This window comes from Mesoplodon densirostris, chromosome 1 (genome assembly GCF_025265405.1).
Source record: "Mesoplodon densirostris isolate mMesDen1 chromosome 1, mMesDen1 primary haplotype, whole genome shotgun sequence".
NCBI classification, from domain to species: Eukaryota; Metazoa; Chordata; class Mammalia; order Artiodactyla; family Ziphiidae; genus Mesoplodon; species Mesoplodon densirostris.
The window spans coordinates 28,022,555-28,039,893 of record NC_082661.1 but is presented as its reverse complement, the minus strand read 5'-3'; the positions used below and the strand labels follow the sequence as shown (position 1 = coordinate 28,039,893).

General features: G+C 41.9%; 1 protein-coding gene across 5 annotated transcripts in view; it reads right to left on the bottom strand.

The window, feature by feature from the left end:
• Nucleotides 1–17,339, bottom strand: part of ARMH3 (armadillo like helical domain containing 3) — a 188,008-nt gene that overhangs the window by 24,812 nt on the left and 145,857 nt on the right. For all 5 annotated transcript variants that reach the window (XM_060100473.1, XM_060100467.1, XM_060100463.1 and 2 more), the window contains exon 24: nt 5,728–5,806. In XM_060100473.1, coding sequence (XP_059956456.1) covers nt 5,728–5,806 — 79 coding nt within the window. The remainder of the gene's footprint in view (nt 1–5,727; nt 5,807–17,339) is intronic.

Sequence of the window (17,339 nt, the reverse complement as noted above, 5' to 3'; positions counted from 1 at the left end):
CCACTTACTCCATCCTTTGAGAACAAAGGCCCTTTATCATACCTCTGTATCCCTCAAATGCCTGGCTCAATCTAAAGCACAAAGCACTAAATGCTAAAATACTGATAGCTGAATGAAGGCTGAAGAAAGTAAAAGTGGGCCATTTACTTGTTTTCCAATGGGATATTTCAATGGCACAAAATTGGTCATGAGTGTGACTGAAAGCTTAAGGAATCAGGTGCTCAGGGAAGGTTTTGACTTGAATCCTAAATTGCCACTAGGTACTCTAGATATTCAGGGCTCTAGAGAATCTTCTGTAAAGTTCTGCTATGAATCCCTCTTTTGCCTATAAGGAAGTTAGAGCTGATATAAATCAATGTCATAGCATTTGCAAACCAAAACAAATAGTGAATAGTCTAAAAGGTGCTTAAGATCCTCAGTGGGCATTTTCAAAGGTCTGATGGCTTTCGGGGCAAGGAAAGTATGAGGTACTATTCAAGACACCTAAGCCAGTGATTCTTTAAAAAAAAATTGTGTGTTGAAGGGGTCAAAGGCTGACTGAGACTTTTAAGAAAGATGGACCCTCTTCAAGAAAAAAAAAAAGACATATGCATAATTTTACACAATTTCAGTGTGCAGTAATTTTCTAAAGCCTATTCTTGGACTTCGGGTTAAAAACCTGTGAGCTAGTATTCCAAAAAATTTCATGACAGATCTCTTGAGTGTAGACCCAATTCTAGTAGGATGCAGCCAGTAATAAAAAAGTATTTTTCCTAATTTGAAAAGCAGGAATAAAGGACAGGGAGTATATAAGAGTTTAGGGTAGGACAGGATAGGGAGGAGAACCCACTGAAGAGCTCTTCTATTTTAACATACTTATCTGCAGGGAGCACTGCATCATCAAGACAGTATATCCTCAAAGCATCCAAACCCAAGATTTAGTCTGGGGTCTAGAGTTTCTCTTAAATACCTTCCTTCCACATTTATTTAGTAGAAACAAAAGGGTCATTGGGATTTATCTATGAAAATGCCACAGGTTGTGTGACTCAGCTATCCTCGGGAGAGAATAAAAATCAGGGTGCGTGTCACTGGTAGGGATAGGGGCATACCAAATGATTCTACCAGCTAGGGACAGATGCTTACCAACAAGCCGTACTGAGAAGAGAAAGGAGCTAAATCTCAGCTGAGGGTGGGCAAGGGGCCTGAAGGTCAATTTTTATAAGATGTACTAAAGACAAGGAAACCTAGTAGGGAATAAACTGGGAGTAGTTTCACAGTTCTTGGAAAAGCAAGTTGTACCTTCTCCATAAACTTTATTCATAAAGATACGTGAAATACAAAAAGCGGTCAAAGTGTCCTTACCAAACACCATATACAAAAATTAATTCAAAATAGGTCAAAGACCTAAATGTCAGAGCTAAAACTATACAACTCTTAGAAGAAAACATAGGGGAAAAGTTTCATGACACTGGATTTAGCAATGATGACACCAGAAGTACAGGCAACCAAAGAACAGACAAACCGGACTTCATCAGAATTGAAAACTTGTTCATCAAGGGACACTGTCAACATAGTAAAAAGGCAACCCACAGAATGGGAGAAAATATTTGCAAATCACATGTGTCTGATGAAGGATAAATATCTAGAATATATAAAGAATTCCTAAAACTCAACAACAAAAATCCAAACAACCCAATTAAAAAATGGGCAAGGGGCTTGAAGAGACATTTCTCCAAAGAAGATAAATGAATGGCCAATAAACACATAAAAAGATACTCAACATTAATAATGATTAGGGAAATAAAAATCAGAACCATAATGAGATACTACTTCACCCCCATTAGGATGGCTATTATCGAAAAAATCAGAAAACAACCTGTGTTGACAAGGATGTGGAAAAATTGGAATGTAAAATGGTGCAGCCACTGTGGGAAACACTATGATGGCTTCTCAAAGAATTAAACATAGAATTAACTACCATTTGATCCAGCAGTCCCACCTCTGGGTATATAAACAAAAGAAATGAAAGCAGGGACTCAAAACACCAACATTCATAGCAGCATTCTTCACAATAGCCAAAAGGTGGAAACAATCCAAATGTCCATCGATGGTTAGAAGGATAAACAAAATGTGCTATACACATACAATGGAATATTATTCAGCTTTGAAAGGAATGAAATTCTGATACATGCTACAACATGGACGAAACTTGAAGACATTTTGCTAAGAGAAATAGACCATATACAAAAGGACAAATATTGTATGATTCCACTATCTGTGAGACCCCTAGGATAGTCAGATATATAGAGACAAATAGTAGAATAGTGGTTACCAGGGGCTGGGGGTACAGGAAATGAGGAGTCATTGTTTAATGGGTTTAGGGTTTCAGCATGGACTGATGAAAAAGTTCTGGAGATGGATAGTAGTGGTGGTTGTACAACAATGTGAATGCACTTAATGCCACTGAAATGTACACTTAAAAATTATTCAAATGGTAAATTTTATGCAGATTTTACCACACACGCACAAAAGGAGTCAAAATGAGCAAGCTTCACAATCAACTCCAGACAAATATGACACCTGTGTATACAAAATAAAAATGCACGCAGTTTATTACACTAGAAAATGAATGACCATTCAGTCATGCTGAGGGTATTAACTGATTAAAAAGCTTTGCCCTCCATGAAGCCAATGAGAAGTAATAAAAAATGTCATCTATCTTCTGGACATCTGAAAAGAAACCCCAGTGTGAGAGATTGGGCTTTGTTTATTAAGCAACAATGGATTTACAAACATCATCTTGAAATGCCTCAAACACACACTAGAATGTGTCTCGGGGTTGCCAGAACTAAACTTCTTGCCAGAAGAAAATGGCAGCCTAGGCAGGCAGATCTAGCAAAGAGCCCTCTCTTGTCTGCTATCTTACTAAATGCTATAAATCCCAGTTAATGCCTATCCATGGTCTTTAGGTTTTACTTTAGGAGTACTTTAGGGCTTCCCTGGTGGCGCAGTGGTTGAGAGTCCGCCTGCCGATGCAGGGGACACGGGTTCGTGCCCCGGTCCGGGAAGATCTCACATGCCGCGGAGCAGCTGGGCCCGTGAGCCATGTCTCGGAGCCTGCATGTCCGGAGCCTGTGCTCCACAACGGGAGAGGCCACAACAGTGAGAGGCCCGCGTACCGCAAAAAAAAAAAAAAAAAAAAAAAGAAGGAGTACTTTAGAATCTACTTGGGGATTAAGTTCCCGATTTTTTCTTTCTACTTAGTTTGCTGCTAACAACTGCAGGCCCTATTTTTCTTTTTCTTTCTTACTTTTTTTTTTTTTTTTTGGCCAAGTGGCATGTGGGATCTTAGTTCTTCCACCAGGGATTGAACTCAAGCCCCCTGAATTGGAAGTGCGGAGTCTTAACCACTGCACCACCAGGCTCTATTGCATCCCAAAGCCAGTTCTTTGAGAAGCTGTGAATACACTTCACATTAGTGACATTAGCATTAATATTCATAACTGAGGGGAGAGAAGTGCTCCAACACATGTTGGAGATTAACAAGGAGTCAAAATACTTTTAATCTGATATGCTGAGAATAAAACCAAGTGCACCCTCATGCTGTCATTTATTGCCCTTCAGAGTCAGTTAGGGAAGAGAAGCAACAACTATTTTGAGGACAGTTTTGAAAAGGGTCCCAGAATAGTCGTCACCCCTCCCCCACTACCCAAGTGAAAAGAGTTGTTAAGAGAGGTAATGAATATACAAAAACTCCATAAGAGCAAGGACTACACTTAGATTATTCACCACTGATCCCTACTACCCAGGACCACACTTTGTATACAGCAGGCATGCAATTATTTACTGACTAAGAAAATAAATCTTTGAGAGCGCTATCCCTTCCTCATTCTCAAATAGGGCTGTGTACTCTCCCAACTCTATAGAAGTCGCCTCATCTCTGGCTTGTGGACTCTTACTGAGAGTCACTTTCATCACTTCATTTAACTTTGAAAGAAGTTGGAGAAGGGTGAGGACACGTGCTTGCTAATCATCCTTTTCCAGATTGCCTCATGCGCCAGAATGGATTTTTATTATTGGTCTGTGGCTGCTACTGCTGTAGGAAGATTTCAGCCTGACCTTCCCAAGCTGCTGGGGGATGAATACTGCACGTGGCTGACTGGGAAAATGTGTCTTCCTTTTTTTTTTTTTTTTTTTTTTTTTAAAGCTTTTAGACTAACCAGAGCTCACTGTGGTAAGAAAGTCACCCATTCTTTCACTATACAAAACTCAAGATGTTGAATTCTTTTGCATAAAAATGATATAATAAAACTGATCTGAACTGGTCCAACAGGGAAAAGGTAGGATCTTGAAGCACCTCACAGAGAGCAGTGGCATCAAAGTCCTATACAGGACTTAGGACTGCTCCATAGGCAGAAGAGGAAAAAAGAAAATGAAAGCCATTTATCAAAGCGGTTTAAATAAGAGGATGGATTCTCACAGCTGGCCTCACAAAAGAGAACAAATATGTCAAGGGGAATAACTGATAGACTAATTGAGTCCTATCCATCTGGCTGAGGAAAGAGCCACTGGTGGGAATACTGAGAAGCTGTCTGTTAGGCAAAAGGGTTGCTTGGTGCCTCATTTGGTGAGCGGAACAGCTTTTAGGAACACTGAACACACAATCACTCAACAGCTAGCTGGCTGGCCCTGCCAGCAAGAGGCTCAGTGGCAAAAAAAGGGAGCGCAGAGCATAGGTGTTTTTTTTTTCAATTGGCTTGGAGCCTATATCTGGACTCTCACCTCATGAATACCCAGGCCCTCCAACTTGGGAGTAGGTGGGAAGGAAGGAAGATTGTGTGAATACATGTCTCATTTTGTATTTTTAAAAACAGGACTCGGGCTTCCCTGGTGGCGCAGTGGTTGAGAGTCCGCCTGCCGATGCAGGGGACGCGAGTTCGTGCCCCGGTCCGGGAGGATCCCACGTGCCGCGGAGCGGCTGGGCCCGTGAGCCATGGCCGCTGAGCCTGCGCGTCCGGAGCCTGTGCTCCGCGGCGGGAGAGGCCACAACAGTGAGAGGCCCACATACCGCAAAAAAAAAAAAAAAAAAACAGGACTCAAGAGTCTCATTCTGAAACATCAAGTTCAATACCATGCCACGCTAAAGCCCCATCTGTAATTTTATATAATGCAGGGCCGAGTACAGGCATTTTGGGAGAAGAGGAAATCAGGCCAGACTCAAGGAAAACAAACACACAACACTATCTGCATCTCCAACTTGGTCCATACCACAGAAAAACCTCCTCCAAAATAACTGCTCAAGGCAAATTAGAACTCAATTACTAAGGAAAATCTGCCCCAAGGAGGGGTCATGTTTTAAGGAGCCAAACAGCATCAAATTAAGCTGAACTCAGGGTTTTTCTAATTGGCAGTTTCAACCATTGCTAAGTTTTCATTTCTTATTTTCAAAAGTCAAAATGACTCTCTGCCTAAAATTGAAAGAAGAAATGCCATATCACCCACTCTAAAATAACAATTCAAAATTTCACCTACATATCTTCTACATAATTAAGCAAACCCTTCATATGCCACAAAAACAGAAGCCATCATTCTATTTAAAGTACTATCAACAAATCCCTTACTGATTCCTCTTAGCAGCCTAGCTCTTGCCACTCCCATTAGAAGCTCAGTCATAGAACCCCTCTGCCATCAGAGAGGGCTTGATGCTAGCCATGAACTAGGGTCACTATGAGGAAAGTAGTGGCTTACCTGCTCCTCCGACAGTTGGGATATGTGATTCACAGCAGCGTAGGATTCAATTTTGGGGTTAAAGTGGTTGATGATGGCTCTGAAACAAAGAATTAACATTAATATAGCACCAGATGGAATAAGAGGATAAATGAGTTAAAAACAAGTATCAACTACCTTCTGGTTTAAAGTATGAGAGCATGGGAGTAATTGTCAGAGAGTAACTGTCCTCTTAGGAACATGAGGTCACACGGGGTGAACTGATTACTTTAAAATGGGAAGGGTTTAATAATTTATTAGACAGAGAACAGAATCAAGCATCTCTGCTCTGCAAATGAACTAGGGAAAAACCTCACAACCAAACAAAAAACAAAACCAAGCATCCTTTAGACAAGAAACAGGACCCGGGGGGCTGTCCACTAGGGGGCCCTGGTGTTTCAGTCAGAAAGAAAAGTAGTAGTTTGCTCTGCTCTTACTTGGGAGAACAGGGCATTCAGTAACACATAGGCTAAATACAGTCTCCGAAGAAGCTAAGCTTTATCAAAGTCTACGACCAATCATCATATTTGTTAGTTAATATTTCAAACCAAAATTTTATTTCCAGCCATTCAAACCAAAATCTGAGCGCTGTTTTCAAACACTCCCTTCTCCACCACTCCGTCACATTCAAGGTCACCAAGTCTTATCAAATCTAACTTTTAAAAACCTCTGAAATCTGAAATAAATTTTCCTGAAACAAATGTCTTAGTATAGGTCTTTGTCATTTCTTGTCTGGTACAGCAGAAAAAGCACAGGTTTTAGACCAGAGGTTAGCATGGGTCCATAGTGATATAAAAGTGATTAAAAAATGTGGAGAACAGACAAATATTTCTAACAGAACAATTTCAAATAACATGTGTAGATACTCTCCTCCTTAGGAGGTGGAGTTTAATTCCCATTCCCACTGAAAGTAGGCTAGACTTATTTCCAAAGAAGAGTAGCGAAAGGGAAAAATAGTATCTTGACAGTAAAGAATCCTAGCGAATACTACCTTAACCAAGCGATGAAGGTGAATATCACCAGTGATGTCATGTGGCTGTCATGTAACGCCTGGTATGATCTGATGAGAAGGGCACTTCGCCTCTGTTATATACTTTCAAAAATCCATAATCTCAGAATCTAATAGTGAGAAAAACATCAGACAAACCCACACTGGGGTACATTCTACAGAATACCTAGCCAGTACTCCTCGAGACTGTTAAGGTCATGAAAAACAAAACTTGAGAAACTGTCACAGACCAGAGACCACTGGGGAGACATGACAACTAAATGCAATGTGATAACTCTGAATTGGATCCTGGAACAGAAAGAGGACATTAATGGATAAACTGGTGAAACCCACATAAAATATGAAGTTTAGTTAATAGCAATAGATCAATGCCCATTTCTTAGTGTTGATAAATGTTCCATGGTAATGTAAGATGGGGGAAACTAGGCTGAGGGGCATACAGAAACTCTATGCGTTATCTTTGCACTTTTTCTGTAATTCTAAAATTATTCCAAAATAAACAGTTTATTAAAATGTGTATGTCTGGATAGCATAATAGAAATCAATATGTTCTTTTAATATAACTTACTGATAGTAAAGGATTATAAAACCATTTAATCTAATATAAGTATAAGCCAGAAACTTCAAAAAAAAACCCACTATAGTTTGGAATCCTAGTTTGACCACTTGTTTTCCTGAACGATTTTGGAAAGCTGTATGTCTCACCAGAGGAAAAAAACGGGAATAATAATATCTACTTTAGCAGTTAGCACAGTATCTAGGAAGGGTACATTGTAGGCATACAATAAATGTTTGTTGAAAGAGTGAACTAAACCTTAAGAGGATTCTTGCAATATTTATATAACAAAGCAATGTCAAATATCTAGCACAACGCCTGGCACAAGCTGGTGCTCAATAAATATTCAATGAATGAACAAATCAAATAGGACAGACATGGGTCAGAAGCAAGAGGCAAGTTTTGCTAACTTATTTTTCTAGAGGCTAGGACGAAGGGTAGAGATGTTATCTGCAAGTTAAGGTTGTGGGGCTTGGTCTAAATCCCAAATATCCATTGTGACCAAGTGGGGTGTCAAATATTTTTCTCATTCAGAAGGCAACGTTCGGGGGTATTGGCAAGGATGGCAACAGTCCAGGAGCAGAAAAGAAAGCCAGGAGGCTAAACCCAATGAGAAGATGGGAGGGCAGGTTTAGGGAACTGAGAAACCCACCAAACCTAGCAGCAGTACTAACTTAGTTAACCCAGTGTAGAGTCTGGGTCATAGGGTCCAGCATGCAAAAGTGATGGGATTGAGGAAAGGAAATACAATAGACAAATCTATCTACAATTAGATCTCAGTTATTTTGGAAAACAGAATCTGCATTCTGTAAATACATCTATTTCATGCTTTTGTAGGTTTTTTTTTTTTAAGTTTCCTTTAAATTTCTTAGTAAAAAAAATTTTTTGAAAAAAATCCTGACTTGGACTTCCCTGGTGGTGCAGTGGTTAAGAATCTGCCTCCCAATGCAGGGGACACAGGTTCAATCCCTGGTCTGGGAAGATCCCACATGCTGCGGAGCAACTAAGCCCGTATGCCACAACTACCGAGCCTGCGTGCCAAAACTACTAAAGACCACGTGCCTAGAGCCCGTACTCTGCAACAAGAGAAGCCATTGCAATGAGAAGCCCATGCACCGCAGCAAAGAGTAGCCCCTGCTCACCACAACCAGAGAAAGCCCGCACCCAGCAACGAAGACCCAAGCAGCCAAATACATAAATAAATAAATTAAATTAAATTATATATATAAAAAAATCTTGACTTGACTGAACTAGGGTTTTTTTTTGTTTTGTTTTGGTTTGCCTAGGTTTGGAAAACAGAGAACTCCAAAAAACCCTAATGTCTGTCTGGGCGGGATGGTAGCAGCCACTGGGGCCCAGCTAGCAATCCAGAGAAGCTGGTGAAATTTGGACAATTAAATAATCCCTGGGAATGGAACAGATGGGGATGCTGTAATTCTATTCCCTTTCTATCTGAGGAATTTTCTTGCCAAGAAATAAAGCAAGGAAGCAAGAAAAGAGAGAGAAAGGAAAAAGAAAAAGAGGGAAGAAAGAAAGAGAGGGGCAGGCGCTCAGAGCAAGAAAAGGAGGAGAGAGGAAATGGGGGAGAGAAAGAAAAAAATTGGAAGGTACTATCTTCAAAAAGTACACTTATTGGGACTCCCCTGGTGGTGCAGTGGTTAAGAATCTGCCTGCCAATGCAGGGGACATGGGTTCGAGCCCTGGTCTGGGAAGATCCCACCTGCCGTGGAGCAACTAAGCCCGTGCACCACAACTACTGAGCCTGCACTCTAGAGCCTGCGGGCCACAACTACTGAAGCGCGCACACCCTAGAGCCCGTGCTCCACAACAAGAGAAGCCACCGCAGTGAGAAGCCCATGCACCGCAATGAAGAGTCCCTGCTCACCGCAACTAGAGAATGCCCGCGTGCAGCAACGAAGACCCAACACAGCCAAAAATAAATAAAGTTAAAAAAAGACTCTTTAAAAAAAAATAAAAGTACACTTATTTCCTTCCCTTCTCACCATTATACCTGCCAAGTGTCAGTTGGGTCTGTGGATGCCCTGTGCTTGATATTGCAGGGCATATATGCTAATATTGTTTGGGCAAACTTATCCTGAGGGTATGACAGATTTGCCAGTCTGAGAATTTATATTTGGAATGAAGATAAAATCATCTTCCAACCCGCCCTGTGACATTCTCGTCCCAGAGCTTCAGATCTCAGCAAGTGATGGAAGGTCTCCCACCAGGCAAGTTAAGGGACTGTTTAGAAACCTGAGAGAGGTGGAACACTGTACATCCAGTTAGTAATTTCTAATTCAGTACCCACAAAGGATACAGAGTATACATCCCTGCTTTACTTTTCTTGCTGTTTATTTGGGATTGTTATCTGTAAAATCTGAGTACTAATCTGATCTTCTGAAGATAGCAGGTACAGGGCACTAGGCCTAAGAGGTAAGAAAAATAGACTGACACTGGCTGTTCTCCCTCCATGCTCTTTAGCAGGGTATTTCAGAGAGGGTTTGGAAGCTTCCTATTAAAGTTCTCAGGACTTCATACTGTTGAAATGGAAATATGTTCTGAGACAGCAAAGAGATGACAAAACACCAAAACCAGGCTAAGTCAGCCCACACTGAGTGACACATACCTTTGCAGTGACTGAAATACTTAGTTTCTCCTTCACCAGGAAGTTTGGAGGCTACCAGCGTTCACCTCGGTTGTGATTTCACATTTCCCCACCTGGCCACAGTCCCAGAATTAAACTTATGCCTGACTAGCTCTCAGTAGGAGAAAGATGAAATACCAGATTTATGGATGAAGGAGGAATCTCTCTTTTTTCATTAGGCTTTCCTTCCCACTGATATCACCTTAAAAAAGACTTACTAGCATCTCTTCTGAACATCTGGGAGAAGGGGGAGGGGTCTACTAAGAGATTCTAAAGTAGCTCTCTCATTTTCACTGATCAACACCTGACAGGTAGCAACTGTCCAGTGCTAAAGTCTAAAACTTGAGGTTCCAGAGAAGAAATAGCAATTTTTTTCTATCAGAAGATGAATGAAGAGGGGTGGGATAGGGAGGGTGGGAGGAGATGTAAGAGGGAAGGGATATGGGGATATATGTATACCTATAGCTGATTGACTTTGTTATACAGCAGAAACTAACACACCATTGTAAAGCAATTATACTCCAATAAAGATGTTAAAAACAAAAAAATAAATAAAAAGAAGATGAATGATCAAAGTATGAGTTCAAGTCCCTCCCTACCCATTCCATCCAAAAAGGGCAGGTTCAGAGAAGGTGAATACTGCACGAAGGACACAAGTTCCTTGCCCCTGACTAGCCTGGTAGAAAACGAAGGTCAGTAAGGAAAGAAGGTAACTGAAGAGACCAGGGAGAAGAGTCTTGCAGGAGCAGGAAGCTAGGACAGGTTTAATCAGGGCATCTTCACTAGGTCTGTACTGAATTGTTATGGACAATATCTGCCCCCACCCCACCAATTCATACACTGAAGCACTAACCTCTGACATAATTATATTTGGAGAGAGAGTCTTCATGGAAGTAACTAAGGTTAAATGAGGTCATAAGGGTGGGGCACTGAACCAACAGAATTAGTGTCCTTAAAAGAAGGGATTAAAAAAAAGATAAAAATAATAAAAATTAAAAAAAAAGAAGGGATAACAGAGAACTTGCTTGATCTCTCTCCACCATGTGAGGACACAGCCAGAAGGCAGCTGTCTGCAAGCCAGGAAGAGAGTCCTCACCAGAAACTGACCCTGCTGGATCTTGATCTGGGACTTCTAGCCTCCAGAACTGTGAGAAAATAAATTTATATTTTTTAAGCTGCCTAGTCTGTGGTATTTTGTTATGGCAGCTGAGAAGACAAATACGTGGATATTCTACTCTCCGCAGAGACCCTGGCATTTGGGCAAAGTAGACCCCAAGCCAGAGTCAGTCTTAGCAAAGTAGTAAAGTGGATAAAGTCAGCTTCTCATGCTGCTGGTGACTTCCTCTCTTTATATCCTTTACATTTCAGGTAATTGTATCCTTCTCTTCCAGAAGAGGATCATTTTGAGGGTCCTATGCCACAAAGTTCCAATCACAAATGCCACAAATGTAGCCACATGGGTTATCAGCAGCAGGGTTTGTAGCACCATACATGGCAAAGAAAGAGACGTGCATTTTCCCTTTATTTTCTTCTTCTTTTTTTTTTTTTTTTTTTGGCCACACTGCAAAACTTGTGGGATCTTAGCTCCCCAACCAGGGATCAAACCTGGGCCCTCGGCAGTGAGAGCAGAGTCCTAACCACTGGACCACCAGAGAATTCCCTGTTTGCATTTTGAGATTGGTTTTTATCTAATATCAGCCCTTCAGGTATTTAAACAAAACCTAGCTTTGCCAAAGGAAAGCTTTCATGCTAAGAAGTATTTTGGAAAAGGGGACTTGAAAGGAGAGGAGGAGTAGGGAAGAAGAGGAACGTGTGAGTGGGCAATGAATGAGAAAACAGCCATTATGAATAGATTAAGGCTTCTCTTTGACAAAGGTGGCAAAACAATTAAGTGGGAAGAGTCTTTTCAAGAAATGATGCTGGGACAACTGAAAATCTACATGCAAAAGAATGATGCTGAACCACTACTACATACCTTACACAAAAATTAACTCAAAATGGGACTTCCCTGGTTGGTCCCATGGTTAAGACTCTGTGCTTCAAATGCAGGGTGCATGGGTTCGATCCCTGGTTGGGGAACTAGGATCCCACATGCCATGTGGTGTGGCGAAAAAAAAAACCAACAACTCAAAATGGAACACAGATTTAATGTAAGATCTAAAAACTATAAAATTTTTAGAAGAACACATGAGAGTAAATCTTCATGAACTTGGATTAGGCAATGATTTCTTAGGATACCAAAAGCACAAGCTGACAAAAGAAAAAATAGGTCAAGTTTAAAAACTTTTGCGCTGCAAATGATACCATCAAGAAAGTGAAAAGAGGGACTTCCCTGGTAGTTCAGTGGTTAAGAATCTGCCTGCCAATGCAGGGGACACGGGTTCGAGCCCTGGTCCAGGAAGATCCCACATGCCGCGGAGCAACTAAGCCCGTGCACCACAACTACTGAGCCTGCGCTCTAGAGCCCTCGAGCCACAACTACCAAAGCCCGCGAGCTGCAACTACTGAAGCCTGTGCGCCTAAAGCCCATGCTCCACAACAAGAGAAGCCACCGCAATGAGCAGCCCACGCACTGCAATGAAGAGTAGTCCCCGCTCGCAGCAACTAGAGAAAGCCCACACGCAGCAACAAAGACCTAACGCAGCCAAAAATAAATAAAGAAATAAATTAAAAAAAAAAAGTGAAGACAACCCACAGAATGGGAGAAAATATTTGCAAATCATGTATCTGATGAGAAACCCAGTGAGATAACACTTCACATCCACTAAGATAGCAATAACCAAAAGACAGTTAACAACTGTTGGTAAGGACAGGAAGAAATTAGAATTCTCATACACTGCTGGTAGGATTGTAAAATGGTACAGCTACCTTGGAAAGTGGTTTGGCAGTTCCTCAAATGTTAATACAGAGTAACCCTATGACCCAGAAATTCTACTCCTACATACTTGTCCAAAAGAATGAACCCATTATGTTTACACAAAAACTTGTACACAAATGTTCATAGCAGCATTATTCATAATGGCCAAAAAACAACCCAAATGTCCATTACCTGAAGAATGGGTAAATAAAATGTGGTAGAGCTACAGCAGAATATTATTCACCCATAAAAAGGAATGAAGTACTGATAAATGCTACAGTATGAATGAACCTTGAAAATATTACGTTATGTAAAAGAAGCCAGACACAAAAGGCCACACATTGTACCATTCCATTTATAGGAAAAGTTCAGAATAGGCAAATTTGTAGAGATAGAAAATAAATTAGGGACTTCCTTGGTGGTCCAGTGGTAAAGAATCCACCTTCCAATGCAGGGGATGTAGGTTCAATCCCTGGTCAGGGAACTAAGATCCCACATGCCGCGGGGCAACTACTGAGCTCGTGCGCCTCAACTAGAGAGGCTGTGTGCCGCAAACTACAGAGCCCATGTGCTCTGGAACCCACGAGCCACAACTAGAGAGCCCACGTTCCCTGGAGCCTGTGCACCACAGTTAGAGAAGAGAAAACCCACACGCCACAACTAGAGAGAAGCTCACGTGCCGCAAGGAAGAGCCTGCATGCCTCAACGAAGATCTTGCACACGGCAACTAAGACCCGATGCAGCCAAAAAAAAAAGAAAAAAAATGTTGGGGGTACACTGGTGGGGGAGAAATAAGGTTCTCCTATTCTCAACACTGTTGACCACTTCTTTTTTTTTTTTTTTTTTGAGAAATGGCTGGAGCTGCCCACATTACCCAGAGAGAGCCATCCATCCAGGACTAGGAAGAGGATTTAAAGAAATAAGGCCCAAGGAAAGGGAAAGGAGTCTGGAGATAGAACTGAGTGGGGAATGGGAATATAATTTCTTAACAAACCTCCAGCTTTCCTCAAACTGGAACTAAATGCTCCATGAAAGCAGGAACCAAATTTATTTTGCTCACCAATATACTCCCAAGCCTTTAGTGAAACTGAATAAATGAATAAATGAAAGTCTAAGAAGGTTTTTGTCCAGTCTTACCACAAGTAAGGAGGTCCATGATCACCAGCTATTCTCCAAAAGTATGAAAACAACAATAAAAATGTTTTATCCCCATCCCAGAAGAAAAGGTGTCTCAGACATGAACAGCTGTCCCCCAGTGAAGGAAGAAAAGTTGTCACTGAAGACAGTAAAGCTTTCTCTTCCTTTCAAGTCATACCAGGAGGCTTAGGGAAAAGCTTTCTGGCATTTCTTATAAAAGTAATCCAAGGGCCTCCCTGGTGGCGCAGTGGTTGAGAGTCCGCCTGCCGATGCAGGGGATACGGGTTCGTGCCCCGGTCCGGGAGGATCCCATATGCCGCGGAGCAGCTGGGCCCGTGAGCCATGGCCGCTGAGCCTGCGCGTCCGGAGCCTGTGCTCCGCAACGGGAGAGGCCACAACAGTGAGAGGCCCGCGTATCGCAAAAAAAAAAAAAAAAAAAAAAAAGTAATCCAATATCTTCTAAAAGTAAGCCTGAAGTTTTGTTTGTTTCTTTGGGGGTAGAGGGTGGAAGAGGAGTGGGGGAGTATGTTATACTCTGGTACTGGGTCTCCTAATGCTATTGAACTGGAAAGTCCCAAAAAGGAAAAGGAATAAGAAACAGACAATGTCACAGAAAGGGAAATTGCTAAAGTCAGCCACAGTAAGGGATGGCTTTGCACCCAAAGCACCTTTAAGGGCAAGAATCTGGGCCACCCTCCAATGCAACTGTCAACTTCTGACTGCTGAAGACAGGGGTCACTTATATAAACTGAAGCAAAATGAAGTGGACAGATGGAACAGCAAGGCTGAGCTACAAACTGGCTGAGGATTTATTGGTCCATTTTTAACTTATTCTCTCTGACTCATGACTCTGCAAAGCAGCTTTCTTTCCCCCAGCGCTGGGTGGATGCTGGGTGAGACATAGTTAATGCCCAACTTACCCAGGAAATACATGGAAATGTTACTAGGCAATGTAGCTTAAGAGAAAATGTGGATTCTTCCTCATATCCAATGTGAATCTAAAGTAAATCCTCCTAAGATGCAAATTCTCACAATCCCAGCTATCTCCCACAGACAGAAGCCTTTAAGGGTCTTTTATAAAACAACAAATAAATAATAGTTTCATCCAGAAGCTCAGAACATGGTGATTGTTTCCTTACTGAGACATTTGAAGAAAACCGACCATCTCTAAAAGCTGCTATGTAAATCCTTCAGGCATAAAGGAGAAAAACAGGCAAGGGTTGTTTACAGGCAAAGTTTCTATAAGCTCTGATTCCAAGGAAGGAGGAAACAACTGGTATACTCAACATGGTACATACTAGGAAGATTCCTAAAGTTTCACCCTAAAATTATTCCTATAAGGCTACCAGATTTACATTAAAGAGTCTGATTATGGGGCCTCCCTGGTGGCGCAGTGGTTGAGAGTCCGCCTGCCGATGCAGGGGATACGGGTTCGTGCCCCGGTCTGGGAGGATCCCATATGCCGCGGAGCGGCTGGGCCCGTGAGCCATGGCCGCTGAGCCTGCGCATCCGGAGCCTGTGCATCCGGAGCCTGTGCTCCGCAACGGGGGAGGCCACAACAGTGAGAGGCCCGCATACCACAAAAAAAAAAAAAAAAAGAGTCTGATTATGGGTGAATATATGAAGCCTGATAAAAATACATTTGGATTTCAAGCCCAGCCTCATAAGAGCTATAGTCCTGTATTCTCAAATACTTGCTTAAACATGTACACCTGGATGTCATGTTTTTGCTTACATGGTTTTCTTCACATGGAATGCTATTTTTCTTTATCACTAAAAAGCCAAAGCCTTATTTTTCCTTTTGGAAAGCCCAGTTAAAGCACCATTGTTTCCCTGAACAACATGATGTATATAATGCAAAAGGCAGGGCCTTAGAGGCATTAGACCAGAGTTAAAATCCTGATTCCCCCATTTCTAGGCTGCACGACCTTGGGCAAGACATCAATCTCTCTGAGTACCAGAGAGGTACTCTTCATCTGGTTGGGTTTCCTTTCCAAAGCTTTCCTTTGTGTTTTCCTATATAACCATAACTTGCCCTAAAGGAAACTTTCCCCCCTCAAGCATCTTCCCTTTTCCTAGACCCAAAAGAGCAGTCTAGTGATCTACACTACAGAGCATATTCCCAGATATCTGGAATTAAAGACAAGAAAACCAGGGGAATTCCCTGGTGGTCCAATAGTTAGGACTCCACGCTTCCACTGCAGGACTGCAAGGGATACGGGTTCGAACCCTACTCAGGGAACTAAGATCCCACGTGCAGTGCGGCACGGCCCCCCAAAAAAGACAAGAAAACCATCATATTCATAACTGCTTCAACTTGGGAAACCTTCAAACATACAGGTTACAAGACTGGCCTCTGAGAAAGGGTGAAGGTATGACTGAGTGGTATGTGGCAGTGATTAAAATGGTCCACCTGAGGTTGAGTTATTTAACTTTTATTTAATGTTTCATAAACGCTTTTCTCTTATAATTTTATTTATTTATTTTTGGCTGCACGTGGGCTTTCTCTAGTTGCGGCAAGCTGCGGCTACTCTTCGTTGCGGTGCGCGGGCTTCTCATTGCGGTGGCTTCTCTTGTTGCGGAGCACAGGCTCTAGGCGCGAGGGCTTCAGGAGTTGTGGCTCGTGGGCTCTAGAGCGCAGGCTCAGTAGTCGTGGTGCACGGGCTTAGTTGCTCCGCGGTATGTGGGATCTTCCTGGACCAGGGCTCTAACCCGTGTCCCCTGCACTGGCAGGCGGATTCTTAACCACTGGCCACCAGGGAAGTCCACGTTATTTAACTTTAAACTAACAATTCTTTTCACCTTCAGAATTGCCTCATATATTCCCATTTCATGCAGTAATAAGCTTCCCTCTTCATGAAGTCAATGAATCTTCAGCCCATACAATTCAACAGCAACCAAAAAAGCAATTTCCCTTGATGCCTTTTAACAGCAGTGCATTACAAGCCTCAGAGACTCTGCTGATTAACATTAAACAAAATGAAACCTCAAATAAGAATACCTTTTAACCTTTTCACTTTGACACTATCTAGTCAAAACTTCAGCAAGTGACCTGTTAGGGTTTTCCTCCAACTTATCCCTTATGTACTAGGTTTTAACCCTTTCAGGCCAATTATCCCCTTCCTTATACTGCTGTTCCTGTGGCCATTCTTTTCAGGACCAGAGACACAAAAATGGACCCTTACTATAGAAGGCATTTTGACAACCATCAGGAAGGATGAGCTACTGGCCAATGCCTCTAGTTGTTTGCTTTATTCAATGATCCAAGTCTGTAAATTGGCCAAGAGAACTTGATTTATTTGTACACATAAATTTATTGATTGAAGGAAATGGAATAGAGAATGCCTCATACTACACCATAGTAACCCTCAGGTTTTAAATTACAGAATGA